This window comes from Monomorium pharaonis, chromosome 9 (genome assembly GCF_013373865.1).
Source record: "Monomorium pharaonis isolate MP-MQ-018 chromosome 9, ASM1337386v2, whole genome shotgun sequence".
In the NCBI taxonomy this organism is placed as follows: domain Eukaryota; kingdom Metazoa; phylum Arthropoda; class Insecta; order Hymenoptera; family Formicidae; genus Monomorium; species Monomorium pharaonis.
In genome coordinates this window covers 21148864-21164339 of record NC_050475.1, presented here as the reverse complement: position 1 = coordinate 21164339, position 15476 = coordinate 21148864, and the positions used below count along the sequence as shown (strand labels likewise).

The window sequence follows — 15476 nt, the reverse complement described above, 5'->3', positions numbered from 1 at the left end:
TAGAAATATGTAGCATGAGATAAAAACTGGATGCGATATAATCGTGAGAATTGAAAAAAACAAAGAAAGTAAAAAATTAATGCTTGTATAATATATATTTTCTTTTAAACGTATTTTCGTAGCGCCTACGATCGAATGACTTAAAGTCGATTGGATTTGATTGGTTTGGAATTAATAAAATTCTATAAAGGAGAAATTAAAGTATATGTGAATTACTCGCCGATTAAGTCGGACGTTTAATAACAAACGATATAATTATTTACAGCAAAACTTTTACTTTATAATCAAAATCGTCTTTAGGTCAATCAGTCGATTCCTAATTTAGTTCTTTTTTAATTATATTAACAAAATAAATCACGTATTACTCAATAAATTAATCGTCAATTAAGTTAATCGATGTTCAATCATCGAAATCGCCGGAAATGATGATTTGTCTTCCGACGCGCAAGGGCGCAGAATCGTAGAGCAGACTGCGGCATGGCATCGGCATGTCAGTCTGGTCAGGCACAAACAGAAACAGGTGCAGTCAGGCATGGCCGCTCGCCATCGCGGGCCGTCGTGATCGCCGCCGTGGCATCTGGAATGTCGCGCGTCAGCTGGACTGGCTGGACTCTGGAGTCGTTCGTGGCGGAGCAGTAACCGATTTTCTTGTTTTTTCTGCCGCCCGGCAGTGTCGCTCGAGGGCCTCGAGGCTCCACTCCACCGACTCCACGTTCACGCTGCTGTCGTTGCTCGTGCGTTCATTCGTCGATGTCCGTCGTGCCATCCACTCGCGCCTCCTCCACGAGCGTCTGATCGTTCAGCTCAACGGCACCGTCGTCCTCGTTGAGCTTATTATCACCGGATAATCAACGGAGCGCCGTTAACGTCATGGCATCGCACGTAGCGAATTTTTACAACGGCAAAAACATATTTATCACCGGCGGCACCGGTTTCGTCGGGGTCTGCCTGATCGAGAAGCTTCTGCGATGCTGCCCGGATATCACGAGCATTTACCTGCTGATGCGGCCAAAGAAGGGAAAGCAGATCGCCGAGAGATTGGAGGAACTAACGAAAAACTCGGTAAGTAGCACGTCGAAACGCCTAGCTCGATCGTCGAATGTTGCGGCTCTCCAGCATTCCCAGACAGCAGAATCCGTCGAAAATAGATTCTATTAAACGTTTGCTTGCAAATCTGCAGAAAGGCTACTTGCATAAACAAGGAGAGATCCTTTTCTTAGATTTCTAAAAAATGTCTCAAGAGTTCTGGAGAGATTTCTAAAATATTCTTTAAATTTCTAAGGTGTATTTTTTTTTTAAGTTTTGAAAAAATATCTTGGCAATCTGTGCAACGTTTTGAGATATGGAGATGTTTTGAAGATATCTTAGAAATTTAAAAGACATATGACAAATATCTTAAAAATAACTTCTAATATGTCTTTTAGATACCTTGTAGATATCTTTAATAAGACATCATTTTTTTAGATATCCATAAAACCTCAATGTTTTCTGAGTACACATACTTGAATCCAGCATATGCAATGCTGTTGATAGAATACAGTGATATAGAGCAATTTGTCTACAGAGCATAATGGCAGATTATAATAGCTGGAAATTAAATAGATAAAAAACCTTGCTTTAGATAGCAATGTGTCTGTATTGCTGCTGGCATGTTGCAGTAGGATTGTAGCAGAATTGTAAATCTAGTCTGTATTTATTCCAATTGATGCCTTCACGATATAACAATTTTAAGTAGTAACTTGCCAACATCATAAGAAATCACAGATTTGCTTGATTTTGCTTAGATTTATGATTTAGCTTCAAGGATAGCTATTACAAATTATAAACATTAAAGTTGAAACTTTATTTTTTACAAGCGTTGGATTATTGATTTATGATGATTGCATCACAAAATTTGAATTTAGTGTTAAAATAACTTCTTAGTTAATAAATATATTTGATAATATATTCAAGTAAATACTAATTTATTGTAAATTATTAATTTACTTAATATGTTAAATATATTTTGCATATTATAAGTATTTAAAATAATTGTGATTTATTATATGCAAAATAATGCAGCATATAACAGAGTGTGTATTATAATAAGTAAGATAAGTTAGGGCTGCCACACAGACTTCTGCATAACACAAAATACATAATGCATAAAAGAATTAACCAATCAGAAGTCTTTATTTCTATCCCGGGGAGGGAAATAGATGACTCTAATTGATTCTCTTATGTGTCATGCACTATGCGTTATGCAAAAGTCTGCGCGAGGGCCCTTATACATACACATGAACGTATGTATATGTATAATATTAAAAATATAAAATTATGTGTTTTATTTATATGTGTTAAGTAAACATTATAAAATTTAACTGAAAAATAACAACTCGTTATTTTTCAACTAACTATAACTGTAACTGTTACTTTTTAAAGTAATAGTGATCTACTTATAATTATAATCTACTGGCAGGCAGTTTATTTATTGCATTTTATTTATTGGATTATAACTCTTTTCTAGGTCTTTAACAGAATGAAAGAAGAGAAGCAAACTGATTCGTTCAAGAAACTGATCGCAATCGCTGGAGACGTCGGTGAAGAGAATTTGGGATTGTCCTTGCAAGATCGAACAACCCTAATAAACACAGTAGAAGTTGTTTTCCATTCGGCCGCTACATTGGACTTCGAAGCCGATCTAAGAACTACGACAAATATCAACTTGTTAGGAACTCGCAGAGTCGTTCAGCTTTGTCGGGAGATTAAAAATCTTAAGGTGAACCGTTAGTAAATATTTTGTCAGAAATTATACTTGCGTTTTCTATATACATTTATCTTGATACTTACAATTTCTTTTGTTTAATATTTTCAGGCGCTAGTTCATGTTTCCAGTGCATACGTTAATGCAGTATTGCACGACGTCGATGAGGTAGTGTATTCCGCACCGGCGGATGTAAATGCACTTCTCAAGCTGGTTGATACACTAGACGATGCTGCCTTAAATTCCAAAACGCCAGAGATATTAAAAGATCATCCGAATCCGTATACTTTCACTAAGCATTTGGCGGAACATGAAGTAGTAAATGGAGGGCTTCCAGCGACTATTATTCGTCCTTCGATGAGTAAGTTTAGATTTAGGTTTAATTATAGAACACACGCGCACGCACGCACATAAATTTATTTTAACTTTAATTATTTTTTAATTTCTTATTAAATTAATTTTATGAACTAATTTATAAACTAAATTAATGTTAAGTTTAATTTAATTTTTTATTAAATTTTAATTAAGTTAAAAAAATATATTAACTTACCCAATTCTTATTAATATTTAGTAATAGGAGCATGGAAAGAGCCAATTCCAGGATGGACAATATCAAAAAATGGACCACAGGGTTTTATATTAGGTGCCAGTAAAGGCGTTGTGAGAAGATTACCAGTTGCGAAGCATCTTGTTTATGATTACATTCCAGTAGATATAGTAGTTAACAGTTTGATTGTCGCAGCCTATAATATCGACCGTAGCAGGTAAACCTAAAAAAAGAAATTGGAATATATACATATTTTACTTCATAGAAAATATGCGCTTTTTTAAATTATAATATTTAAGTTCATTGAAATGTTACATAATTTATAATTTTAGTGACAAAGGATTAAAGGTGTATCATTGCACATCTAGCACATGCAAAGCCTTCAAGTGGGAGTTGGTACAAGAGGACATTAACAATTATTTACACAAGTATCCATTACGAAGCGCCGTTTGGTATCCATATCTCAAGTTTTTACCATCATTGATCTTATTTAAAATCTCAGCCATCTTCGTTCATTTTATTCCCGCTTACATTTTGGATACGATTACACGACTTTGCGGAGGCCGTCCTATGTAAGGAAATGCAATATTTCGCATTAAAAAATATATATATATATATAGATTTATCACGAAATTCTTTGGTAATTAATGTATCTTCTTTTTTTTTCAGTCTGGTTCGTCTGCATACAAATATTAATAAATCATTGGGACGCCTTGAGAAATTTATCTTTCAAGAATGGAAATTTAATAATCCAGGCTTGCTGCAGTTGCACGAATCGTTATCATCAGAGGATCAAAAATTATTTACACTTGATATTAGATCGTTGGTCTGGAAAGACTATTTTACAGATTTGATACAAGGTGTCAGAACGTACCTTCATAACGAATCTCCCAAATCTTTGCCGAAAGCACGTTCCAGAGATAAAATGTAAGTAAAGAAAGCCAGGGCAAGAAGAGACATCGCTATTTCTTACGAATAAAAATCTGTTTCCAAAATATTTTAAGAATTCAATGTTATATTGAATTATTTTTCTTTTTATTTAATTATTTATTGTTAATTATCTATTTATTGTTATAAGTCGAGAAATAGCGATGTCTCTTCTAACCCGGGCTTCTACATTTATCACATATATAATTTCTTACTCAACATTTTAATAGTTATTAGTTTGTCATTGATACACATTTATTTCTAGACTTATGATCGCTCATCTGGGCTTGCAAGCTGCTCTGTTAGGTTTGATTTGGTGGTTGGTTAAAGTTTCATTTGCTACAACATGGACAAAAACTGGCTTAATTGTACCAATAGCATACTTGCTTTTTGATCAATTATAAATGTAATACTATATTTACTTTTGTCAATCTGAGGTAATCTGTAAATGCAATGCTAAGTTTTAATAGTTTTCTCAATTATGCGTACATAGAATGTTTAGATAAAAAATTGATTTTTTTACATCTCTTAAAATATAAGATATTTTTTTAACTCGTATTGTGAAAAATTCGAATGATACAACTGAATCCTCAAGTGAGAATATTCAAGATTAAAGTATAATTTAGGCGTTTTAAAATATTCTAAAGATAGTGATATTTTTGCTTCAGTTGAAGGATGGAATAATTAATATTACAAAACGTTTACTTGTATGTATGTGTGTAAATAAAATAATTGTAATACACACATATATCCTCGTATAAATAGAACTCGCTTATAATGAACCAAAGGTGAATACTGCCTCTATGTTTAAAGTTACTATTAATATTTATCATTTTTGCTATCATAAATATTTAACCTAAATCAACTGAAAATAGCTAGTTGCAAACATTTATTTACACTGCTTATTAAATAATAATAACAATTTATAACGCAAAAGATTTTATCAAATTTCTAATATCAGTATTAGCGTGTATTTTATTCCATCCTGTTAGTTTTAGATTATTAGTCTTTCTAGAATTATATTTATTAACAATATCCATAAATGCTATAAATTTTTTTTTAATTTTTGGAGTTTTTAAATGTAAAAGGTAATGGGTGTGGGCAATATTTTTGAACACTTTATTATTTGCAAGATTTTATTATACAAGTTTGTTACAATTTTATTACACAAATAGATTGTTAATAAAAAGTTAATGTTTATAATGTCAATGACAGTGTCAGTTTCTTAACGCTGTTATTCATATTACTATATTTTTATATTCTTACTATATGACGTTACAAAATTTATAGTGGAAATACATTTTAACGATTTATCTTTGTGATTTTATCTCAACTGTATAGGAAACCGTTTTCTGATTACAATTCTCAGGATTTTCTCTCATATGTACGTACAAACTTTGGGTAGCTTATAGAATTCATACATATGAATTACAAATATCAAGTATAATATAAAACATAAAATTTCTGTATTTAATAATAAATGAGTTATACATATATGCATTTTGGCATATACATCAGGATTAAAAGGTAACGAAATTCATGATAGAAATATGTAATAAAAAAAATAATTATGTTTGAAATACATATTGTAATCCTGTTTTGAAATTTTTTAATCGTCTGATAAATAATTCGATATCGAGTATCAGGATACGTTATGAAACGCTATAGGTTAATATTTATCACTCGTAAATTGATACTTCCTTCTTCTTGTTTTCCTGAGAGCGCCTGTGGCGATCTTCTCACTGCACCACTGCTTTATGATGTCAGAAGCGAAACGGGCTATACGGGTTTTCCCTTTCACTGTACATTAGCATAAGTTGTTCTTTTTTCATACCACGATTCAAGCTAAATGATATAAATTGATAATCTAACAAAAAATTCTAACGGAAATTTTGTCCGTTAATTAATAATTTGTCCGTTAAACAGCTTCAAACTCCGTTCAGCTGGTAGTTTACATCGGAAATAGAAGACCAATAATTGAGTTGTGCGTCAGAATAAATCGATAATTTCTCATATCATTATTTATGTTGACTAATATAAACTGATGAGATATATTTTAAGAACATTTTTCGATTTGTGAACTAAAATTAAATGAAACTGTTTTTCCCAGGAAATGTTGAATTGCAAATCTACTTATATTTAATATAACTAAAAAAGATTTTTTGACATATATTTTATCAATTTGTGTTATTGAAAAACAGATAAAAATAATTTTTATTGTGATGAAAAAATCAAAACAGCCTGTTTTCGAAGGATGAAGAAAAAACTTGAAGTTTAAACATGTGTCGATACACATATCTTAATATCATCACGAAGATCATGAACTTGTTAAGAGCTAATATAGTTCTGGTAAAAATATTTTAAATAGAATATTCTATATATATAATGTGTTTCTTAAAGCAGTAAGAAAATAATCAATTGAGTGAACTAAACATTACTTTTAAAAATTGTAAATTTATTCAAAACTATAAACAGATTAATTTTTTTTTGAACGATGCAAAACATTAATGAAAAATCTGAAAATTGACCGTAACTATATAAGACAACCATTGTTGTATAACCACTCATCCGCAACATATTAATAATCCAGCGCGGAAATTTGCCATACAACTAGATAATATTTTTGAAAAGGTTTTTTAAATATTTGTTTTTCTTAATATTACAATTGAGATCAAAATTAATATTTATTTAACGTTTATTAAATATTTATTTTTATTTTACATAAATACTCGCTTTAAAAAAATATTTAGAAAAAATATTGTGATATAATGTTTTTTAAGCATTTTTGTAAATATATTTTATATTTATATTAACCCTTATGTGCACACCCAGCATTTACCACGTTGTTACACACCCAGGGTACTTGGGTGCCCACCGCTAGTTTTTCTTAATTCCTGAGTTGTATGTGAACTTAATCATTTGAAATCAATTTACTTTATTAAATAAACATCAATAGAAACTATCTACGCCATTTTCAAATCCCTCAACCCGTTACAGCTTTCATGAAAAAAATAGACGTAAGGTCTCCGAGCGATGCGCAGGTAGCGCGCGGTTAGTTTTGACGAAATGTCAATTGATATCGAAGTTACTAGTCAAGAGAAGTTAATATCTAGAGCACATACTCCAAATAAAATCGATTATTATGTAGATACAGTTGAATCAATATCTACAGGTTTTTCAGCTGCATACTTATTCATTAAACTTAACGCAGATGTGTTCGTGCGTAGGTTAGTTGTGTTGAAACCTGTTCTATTATTTTATGTCGTAAAGCAATTGACAATTAGCAATTAGTTATTATTTTACAAAGCAAAAGATATCACATTAGGCAAAATAATTCACAGCGTACGAATAGCGTCGCAACAGCATATTTTTTGTAATGGAAAATTAATTCTTACAATTTTTATACATTATGCAAAACTATTTCTCTATGCAGTTATATCGGAAATAAACATAAATTAATTTAAAAACTGTTTGTTTTATACAACATTAATATTAATATTTTTCCCTTTCTTAAGAGAAAAATATTTTTCCCTTTCTTAAAAAAGGCGTGTCAACTGAGTGAATTTCATTCGTATCGATGTCTTGAGACTTCTTTTCCGCGACGCTGATTGCACTGAAAAAAAGAGTCTTGTTGAATTAACTGGAATTGAACTAACTATCCTACCAGATTTCCAATTAATTCAACAAGAATTTTCAACTAGAATCTGAACCATTAATTCACATGAACCAGATTTCCAGTTAATTCAACCAAATTTTTTTTTCAGTGTGGTTTTCTCGCTTGCCTCGCTTCGCATTGCGAGAGTAGCTGTCAGCGCGATTAAATTTTGATAGCTGTGAAATTTAATTTTGACAGTCGCGTGACAGTTTGTGACAGTTTGTTAAAAAAGTTAAGATTGTGGTTATAGAAGAGAAAAAGATTCATTTTGGGAAAGAAGATAAGAAACGAAAGAGAGAAACGAATAAAGAAGAAAAAAGGAAGAAAATTAGATAATAAATTAATATATGTACATGTATGTTTCATACGACCATACTGTCATATGTGCATTCACTACGTTAAGCTTTACACAGTAGTTTTTTAAACAGCTATTTTATTAATCTCAATTAATTACATTTTTAGTAATACTAACTTCAAATAAATTTTAATTTTATATTTATACATTTTTTTTATTTTTAAAGTAATAAAAAACATTAGTAAATAGCTGAATAATATATAACATTTCAGAGAAATCTGAATATACCATTATAAAGTGTCTTTGAGGTATAATTTATAATAAAAATTTATTCGAGTTATAATTTATAAGAGTACTCATAAAAAATATTCCAAAAATTGTTTGATATATACGTATTCAAGATCAATAAAATAAAGGAAAAGAAAACTTGGTTATTTATCAATTTTTATTCAATATCTTAAGATACAAATACGGCTCTGTGATTGATTGATGATCCTCTTAAAATTGTACTCAAGATGATTTTAAATATAAAAACCGACTATTGACCTAAAGCCGGTTTTCTCATTGAGTATACCCAAGGACTAAAATTTTATAAAAATTGTAAATTTTTTAAACTAAAATGATACTGCTTAATCATTACTTTATGTTCCAAGTACACTGTAAGGTCATTGGAATAAGTGGAAAGTCCCGAGATGGTTCACTGTTCTTTTTATGCCCGTGACATGTAGCGATATAATGAATCTCGAGTAGAATCCAAATTACTTGCTTCTGTACGTGAATGACTAGATATACGACCAGGAAAACGTGATTGTGCGGTAAGCTTAAACACGGATCGGATGTGACTCTTCTGCGAGATTATCGTGAGATATGCAAATTTGCTACGTGAATGAAAATAAAATCGCGGTGTAACCGCAAACAAGGAAAGTGAATCCGGTCGATTCCATCGCTTTTCTTGTCTGGGAGGGAAGCAAGAGAGAACGCGAGACCTTGAGAAACTCGCTACCGCCCTCGAGCCTTCGTCTACCGGACACTGGCACTGAACGAAGGCGAAGTCAAGAAAGGCTTGGATGCGATCAGCCAGGTACAACAGGGATAAAACCATCGTCGATAGGATATCTACATTCAGTCCGTTCCGACAGTCCCTACGACATGCAACAAGATTTGTCCAAGTGTCTTTGCCAATTATAATTACTAGTTTTTTAGTGTGTGCATTTTATTTCTCGAACAGGAAGTGCATTTCCCGTATATATATATATATATTTGTGCCGTTGTATTTTCCAAATAGGTTTTTCAAAACATTTATTGCAATTTGTTGCAATTTTAAGGTATTTAATTAAATTTACAAAATACACAGTATTTTTTATATTTTATATTTGAAAAATATGTATCGCTTATTTGTGCACTCAAAAAAATAATCTTGCAACTAGAACAAAAATTTTACCTGTGTAAAAATTAACTAAGGCAGATAAATAATTAGCAAATACTGTGATATGCATATGTATCGCACATAATCAAATTAATAGAAGCAGAATTTACAAATACTATATGTAACAACTAAATTATAATGTGATTTCTAAATAATATATACAAAATTAGCGATATTTTAAAAATGTGATATTGAAAAATTTTATTACATTAACAAAAACACTTTTTTGGGTGCAGCAACATCAGTAAAAAATTGTAACCTTGAGCTATCTGCAAAAAAGAAAATTCTAATGGAGAATTTTTGAAGAATTCAATACACTGAAAGGGTCGTTTCACTTTCAGAGATAAACTACATGTCATTCAAAAGAATGTTTTGTTGGTGTAAATTTCTCGATTTCATTTCCTCTCTCTATTTTATTTTGCAATAATTCGTTATCTTTCAAATGAGTTTTATAAAATTACAAATAATAATAATTAACATTATATAAAGCGAGAAATAGTGCAAATTTTGGCATTATATTTTGCGCCCTGTCGTCTTATCAATTACAAAAGCAAATTTTGTCAATTGTAATAAAAGAATAAATATTCAATAAAAACAAAAAAGCCTAAAAAAGAATATGTATTGTTATTATCATTAAAATATTAAGTCGTACAGTCAAACTATAAAGTATTTTTATTAGAATTTATACTTATACCAAATCTTGTTTGATAATTACATTACGACTTGTAAAATACGAAAAAAGACATTAAATTAGAATTATAAACATTAAAATCTTAAAGAGACACAAGCTATTCCAGATTTTTCTCTTTTTTCTTAACAAATGTTGTTTCGTTTATGTTTTCCAGTTGTCAAAAATGACCACAAAATTGATACCCGAATGGTTTGCCAATAAAAATGTCCTCATCACTGGAGGGACTGGATTCATGGGAAAAGTTCTAATCTCCAAATTGCTATTAAGTTGTCCTGATATTGGAAATATCTTTTTAATAATAAGAAAAAAGAAGGGTTATGATTCGCATTCAAGACTGCAGCTCACATTACAGGTATATAAGTTTAATTTTACTTTTTTGATTAAAAATAAAAATAAGACGTTATCTTCATAAATTTGAAAAAAATAATGAATATTGTTAAAAATATTTACTACATAAATTAAATAATGAATATTTAGTGTACATCTGATTAATTTGCGATTAATTTATTGTACAGTTATATATATTAAATGTGTGTGTGTGTGTTTAATATTAGCTATTCTTATTTTTCTAGTAAAAGTTCGTTAAAATCAACAAATTAAGATATATTATAATTTCACTAATTTTTTTCACATAAATTTTCGGACAAACAAAAGTTTTCATTTTTCTGAAACATAACGTTACAAATCACACAAATAAACTATGTACTACTGTGTAAAAGATTTTTAACTGCACAAATATTAATTATAGTAAAAAAATAACAGGAAAATATAACGTGGATTCTCATTAATGCAAAACTGTTATTATTAAATAAAGTGACGTAAGTATCGCGTGGTTAGCTGAAGCGATTAGAATAATTGCATCTACACGTCAACAAATCAACAAATCATTTTCATCGTCAGTAATTTTCCTAATTGAATACATTAATTCTTACTATTTAACAAATTATTCTTTTCAACTTGTTATGTTTGTTTAATACTGTTTGCAAATTTTAAAACATCTGTTAACATTCAGAATTCTAATAATTACTTTGTTAAAATTTATAACAACTATATTATATTGCTTTTGCACAATTCATTAATCAATTAAAGTGATGGTTCATAATTTCACAAAAAGCATAATTAGTAGTTAATAATTTTATAATCTATACATAACATAAAATATCGCTACTCTTTTCTAAAAAGTATAGTTAAAGTATATTTAATTTTTTAAATTTTATTATATACACATTTATTTGAAATAAGTAATATTTTTTTAGTTAAATGATAGATAATAATATAGCACACATTTCAAGGTGGAATGTATATAGCCTAAGATAATACAGCGTATTAATCAAAATCATTAATCATAATCCCAAAGAAAAATTTACACATTTAGTAAAAAAGAGAATGCCAAAATTTCTAAATCAAAATTCTTTGCATTATGACATCTCTGTTCACAAGATAAACGTAAGGCAAATGTAAACATCCTTTTACATTACGTAATCTACAAATCTCATCCGTCAATTAAACTTAAAAACTCAATGGGTTCAAGCATGACGATGATTTAAGACTTAAGATTTATTTTCAGCTAGACGGGTCTGGTTAAGTATAGATGTGTAAATTTCTCTTTGGTTATTACAAGACTTGAAACGCGAGACATTACCGTGTTTCTTGACAATGACAATTATTGTAAATTAAGATAAAATGTAAACTTTTTACTTGTGTTTTATTTGTTTCTGCGTCTCGATCGTTAAATACATTATTAATATTGTTTTAACGTTTAACATGGTTAAATGTAAGAATTAAAATGTCCAAAATGTAATATTCTAAATATTATTCTAAAATTTCCATTAATTAAAAATTTTGAAAAGTAATTATCTCTTAAATGCATAAATTAGTTTACTTAAATAAAATAAAAATTGCAAATCTCATGACTTTCTTTGATATTTTGTATCAGTGCGTCCTCAGTTAAAGTTTTAATAAGAAGCAACATAAACATTTATTCAAGCAAGTCAAGCAATTATGTGAGAATATCGATGACACTATCGGCAAATAAGTATTGAAGAAATTCTCGTATTCTGTTGCTGTTGCGTGTGCATTATTTTGTGCGCAAGTAATAATTTTATTAAAGTATGCAGCTACAATATCGAAGGCTTTGTTGTTCGAACAAAACTTACGATATCATTCTATTGTTATTATTATGCGTTTCGTATCGCATTAAGCCTTCCAACAAAAATTATATCGGAATGTACGAATGTCAATCTGTCGAATTTAATCACGGCGCGAAGTTTCTTTATCATTATCGACTTATACCTCTACGAAAGGCGATTCGTTCTTAAACTTTAATCCATGGACATTACATAATTCTATAAGAAAGGAAAAATTAATTCCAACTCTTTAATCGGGGCTCAACAAGATGTTAATGCCCATTGATCATTGAGGATTCTAGAAACGATGGTTCTAAAGAGACATTTAGTTTAGATTTTTTTTTTTTTTTTTTAAGTAAACCCTGTATTTAAGATTTTTTTTCTTCGTCGTTTTGCGCGACTCGTCTTCGGCGAGGAATTCAATGGGAGAATTGTTCGAAAACGGCTAAAGGGAAACAGCTTTTTTCCAACTAAATATTATGTAAACGAGAAGAATAGAGGTAAATCCCCGATTTGCGGTGTATCTTATGTAAGTGCATAGTATGCAAATATCACCTATACCTATCGGTCGGGTGTCGGGGTCAGGGGGAGAGAAAGGGACACAATTGCAAGTGCAAAGTGAAGACATCTCTCGGCGGCAAATATACGCGTCTAAGTCGCCGAGGTTGGTAATTGAACGGGCTTTCTTCGTTGCGATCTCTTCGGGCGCATGCACGTCCGTCATTAAAACGGCCAATAGATCGGCGGCGGCGATGAAGCAACGGTAAACGCGCGCGCGGCAACGACATGCAACACACTATTCCCGATCATCGTACTCGCGGCCGATTATTCTGTCGCGACAAGACAGATTTATTATAATTCTAATGCCTCTCTATGCGTGTTTTAACTTTCGTAAGCTATCGGCTTTTTAATAAGCGATTCGCGCGCGCGCGCGCACGCGCGCGCGCCGAGGGTTCGACGGTTGCGACACGCGCCGCAGAACGCCGCGTCAAGCGCAATCGCTTCTCTAAACTTTAATGGACCTACCGATTACGTAGAGTGCAACGAAAGGTATTTATGTTACTAGCTTACGTGTGGTAATCAAAGAATTTTACTGTTAGCCGGCGTGAACGCGTCAACTTTTTAATCTCGCGTGAAGCTGCAGCGATCCCGAAGGTCTCTCTCCTGGTTAAAGTATTATGTGTACATTTTTTTCATATGTCCTTCGCGATGATAAGATGAAATAACAGGCGCTTCCTTAGTACGTAGGAATTCTATAAATATTAATCGAAATTAATAGAAACGCAAATCGAGAGAAGAACATAACAAATGCGATACGTAATTATATGTATGTACAACAATGTTGCTGAGATAACTTAAAATTATCTAGATACAAATAACGCAAGTTACATGTAAAAGTCTCTTACATTTTTAAATAAGATAAAGACGATTTAACTTTAAATTTATCTAGAGAAAGAATTAAATTGTATATCGCTTTATAATAATTTTAAGATACATCGCTGTTCTCGGGCAAAATTAATTTAGATGAATAATGGTAAATAAAAATAAAAACTACAAATATAGTCGTATTTACAATTCTGGGAGCAATTTTTACATCGCGCTATTATTTTCTGATCGCAATCTGCTGTCTCGTTATTACTTCAAAGGAATTCTCCTGTTAAGATAAATAAAAACTTGGTTGAAGCTAAAGACAATACTTTATACTTGCTGTTGTTCATATTAATCATACTTCAATAATTTGAAAAAAGAAATAAACTTCTTTTATCCAATATAAAGATGGAGGTAACATACATTCAATCTAGAGAAAGACAAGATAAAGCTATTTCTTCATCTAAATAATTATCTGGATAATTTTACTTAGATAATGGCAACACTGACGGTGTGTACCTGACGATAGACCGAAAATGAATCGTCACAAATCACCTTGACATCGATCGCGCCGTCATTTTCAATTTTCAATTTCTTTCGTCATCTTACAATGTTTCGAGTGACTGTCACCGAAGTGTAAAGAAAAAAAAGAGAGACTTACTCTTTGGTAAGAATCATCGTTTATCCTTGCGAATCCGCGCGCGAAACCGATAAACGCTTCCATGACGTCTCATTCGAATTCCCTTTTCAATACTCACGTTAAAAAGGAAACTTGAAGAACGGCACTTTTTTCAGTTCGTCGGATATCAGGGCGATAACCGCAGACGTTTGATCGTAAATTAAACCAGAATGGGGGGGAAGGGTGAATTGCCTCGGTTCGATCGATTATGAATTACCCGTCGTCTATGTGGACTTATGAATTATGTATGAATTATCTCGAGCGGATTGTCGAGGAGAAGTTCATTCATTGATTGGAAACTGTGCTTGCAGCAAGAGCCATTTAGGATTCTCAGAGAACGGCATCCGGAACGACTGAAGAAAGTGATAGTTATACACGGCGATATAACTATCGAAGAACTCGCTTTATCCGCCGAGGATAAGGAACGCCTTATAAGTAAAGTTTCTGTCGTCTTTCATATGGCCGCTAATGTCAGGTTCGACTTGCCATTGAAAACTGCGATCAAGTCGAACACCATGAGTACTGTAAACATTATAACGTTAGCAAAGCAGGTAAGAACATTCACAAACCAAGGATATTAAAGAATAATGTAAAAATTTAACTTATATACTATTTGATTTCATATAATAATCAAAATAAAAATTGATTAATATGAACAATATAAAAAACAAACACACTCGTGTATTAATGTTGCTATACTAATATTATCAAATAATTTCATATAATTATATAGTATCACATTGTTAAATAATTATTATCACTTAATATTATAATAATTGTTATCACATATATAATATCATATAACATTAAATTAAATATTAATTAATATTGTATAATATACAAATTCGAAATTTTATTTTACTTATTACAATCATTTTGTTATACATATTAATTTTTTGTATTACATTTTTCGTAATTTTTTACTTTTTTCATTAAAAAAATTAAAATTATTCTGAAATACATCTTTATTTAATTATATTCTCTTTAATTATCCTTGATATGAAAAGTATGAAAAGTAC

At 30.8% G+C, this 15476-nt stretch overlaps 1 protein-coding gene across 5 annotated transcripts in view; it reads left to right on the top strand.

Annotated features, from left to right (window-relative positions):
• The window catches only part of LOC105833047 (putative fatty acyl-CoA reductase CG8306), a 31612-nt gene that overhangs the window by 11135 nt on the left and 5001 nt on the right, over nt 1-15476 (top strand). Inside the window, exons 3-9 of one of the 5 annotated variants that reach the window (XM_036292026.1) lie at nt 521-1062; nt 2507-2758; nt 2855-3104; nt 3315-3507; nt 3623-3862; nt 3960-4217; nt 10439-10570. In XM_036292026.1, the coding sequence (XP_036147919.1) occupies nt 871-1062; nt 2507-2758; nt 2855-3104; nt 3315-3507; nt 3623-3862; nt 3960-4217; nt 10439-10451 (1398 nt within the window). In that variant the 5' untranslated portion in view covers nt 521-870 and the 3' untranslated portion in view covers nt 10452-10570. Of the gene's footprint in view, nt 1-492; nt 1063-2506; nt 2759-2854; nt 3105-3314; nt 3508-3622; nt 3863-3959; nt 4218-4482; nt 9493-10438; nt 10637-14768; nt 15009-15476 lie in introns of those variants that run through there. The other 4 variants (XM_036292024.1, XM_012674455.3, XM_036292025.1 and 1 more) reach the window with 4 other exon arrangements.